Below are 2211 nucleotides of genomic sequence, written 5' to 3'. Positions count from 1 at the left end.
AAAATTATTATTGTTTGTATATTATATATATTATATAATAATTTTACATAAATCTCCCGCACATTCTAGAATGAAGTAATGTTAGTGTAATTAATATATGCAGAAACTTTCAAACTACAAAATTTATTAAAACAGGTTTCTGCTTCGGAAACAGTCGAGACTAGGTTAAAAAATCAGGGTGATGCAAGACCGCCTGCGTTGTATAATAGAGAACAGTCTTTACGATCAAACGTTACACCTTCGAGCAATGTTAAATTATCGAGAAACGTAATGAGAGAGCGAACGGGTTATATCGATATTATCTACGCGGATGACAAAGCTAACGGAAGTATGAAACGTTTCGGTAACTTAGGTAACAATCCCGTAGAGAATCGACAAGTATATGGCATTGAGGATGTCATGAAGGTATTTTTATTTTATTTTATTTTTTTTTTGTTCTTTTCTCTCTATTTCTTTCTTTTTTAAATTATCAGTTTTTGTGCGATTCGTAAAATATTTTGAATTCTCATATTCAGGACATTCGGGAAAATACAAGATTTATTATTCACAATTTTACGGAAGGTGAAGCCTTGAGGAAGAGGAATGATATGTTTAAAGCTGCGATGGAAGATAAAAATTTAAAGAATTTAACTAGGTATGCGAAGAGTTATCAGGAGCAGCAAGGATACTTTGAAGAAAGCATGCAGTTGATCTATCATTATGGTGGAATGAACGCGAGAAATAATAGCGCTTCTCAAAATATAAAACTCAATGATACCAAGAGAACGAAGCGAGCGCATCCCGAGGAAACTGATGAAGTAAAAAATTGATATTTTATTCAAATCCCACATTTTGAATTGTTTAAAAATTTTTTTTATTATTTTCTGATATATCCATGAATTAATATGAGAAGGAAAGAAAAGAATTTGTTTCTATATCTTATATACTCTGAAAAAATTCTTTAGGGCGACGTGATGGTTGTGATTTTGAGAATACGCGTCCCGCTGCTTCGCGTAAAGTCTCAATACACGCTTACGGGAAAAGTGGGAAAGGAGATGTTACATGGCAATGGCCTGTTTAGCGGAAACTTTAGTAAGGAATAACTTGCACGCAATATTTTACATGAGATAGCGAGCAAAAATTAATGAGAATTTATCAACATACATTTCTATTGCTTCAATAGCCGACGTAGTGGGCGATTTTACACTAGAACTGAAGAAGATGAACGAAGAATTGATGATCGTTCGTGCTGCTAGAGCCAAATTGTCCGCCAAAGACAAGAAGATCAGTCTTCAGGGTATGAACGAGGCGGGACCGGTGCAAGTTATTCTCAATTATAGTAAGTACGTGACGATTATAAATAACGTGCATCCGCTCAGAGAAGGAAAACGATAAATTAATTATCAACTGTCAGAGTAAATCGACCAATAGCTTTAAAGCCGGTTTCGACGATTACGCGAAGTCACATTTGTGTTTGTTACGCGACTGTCGCACGGCTCTTCCGTAATTACTTGATAGAATGAAAAGTCGAATTCTTTCTTGGAAAGTAACGTCGATTCGCGACTCGCTACATGGCGATATCGGGCAGGTGTCCTGTCAATTATATAAACGTCGTATAAAATCTCAAACGAATAATCGGAGGATACAGTCGCGAATGTGCGAAATTCTAAAATCTCACGGACATTCCGAGACATCGCGGATTGAGCCGACCAAACGCATATATCGAGAGCTCGCGTGATAGTAAAAGTCCTCCTCACTTTCTTGCGAACACGACCAAACGGTCCCGCAACTAACCGATCCCGCGCGATGTTAACTCGATTAATCTCCCATTCACGCTTATTCACTTTCCTCCGTCAGGTTTAATGGCTGCGGAGGCAGTTGCCGCAATGCTTGCCGACGACTTTGCCACTAAGGGACTCAGCGAGAAAACGGCCGACGCGCTGATCTACAGGATGTACAAAAATTTACCCGTCAAGTAGCCAGTTTCCACTTGGTTGATCAAGTGTTTGGGGCGATTGAGAATTTTGCGCCTTCAGCAATGCATTTTCGTTCGCCAATTCTGGGCGTATACATTTTAAATATATATATTATTTATTTTATTTATTTTAGTTCTTTATTTGATGAGAATTTATCATGACGTGTATTTTTATTTATTATTATTTTGGGATGTTTGTTTGCTTACACATATATTTATGTATTTTTTAATATATATAATGGGGTTTTAATTATTAT

General features: G+C 36.6%; 1 protein-coding gene across 1 annotated transcript; it reads left to right on the top strand.

The window, feature by feature from the left end:
- Positions 1–96: 96 nt before the first annotated feature.
- LOC115245713 lies at positions 97–1958 on the top strand (the record flags this gene model as incomplete). Its single annotated transcript, XM_029824159.1, has 5 exons — positions 97–405; positions 516–797; positions 945–1071; positions 1163–1318; positions 1837–1958. Coding segments are annotated over 5 exons (996 nt in total), but the record flags the coding sequence as incomplete, so codon positions are not given.
- Positions 1959–2211: the final 253 nt, after the last annotated feature.

This window comes from Formica exsecta, unplaced genomic scaffold, assembly GCF_003651465.1.
Source record: "Formica exsecta isolate Colony F162 unplaced genomic scaffold, ASM365146v1 C16459388, whole genome shotgun sequence".
NCBI classification, from domain to species: Eukaryota; Metazoa; Arthropoda; class Insecta; order Hymenoptera; family Formicidae; genus Formica; species Formica exsecta.
This window is presented reverse-complemented; position numbering and strand designations above follow the sequence as displayed.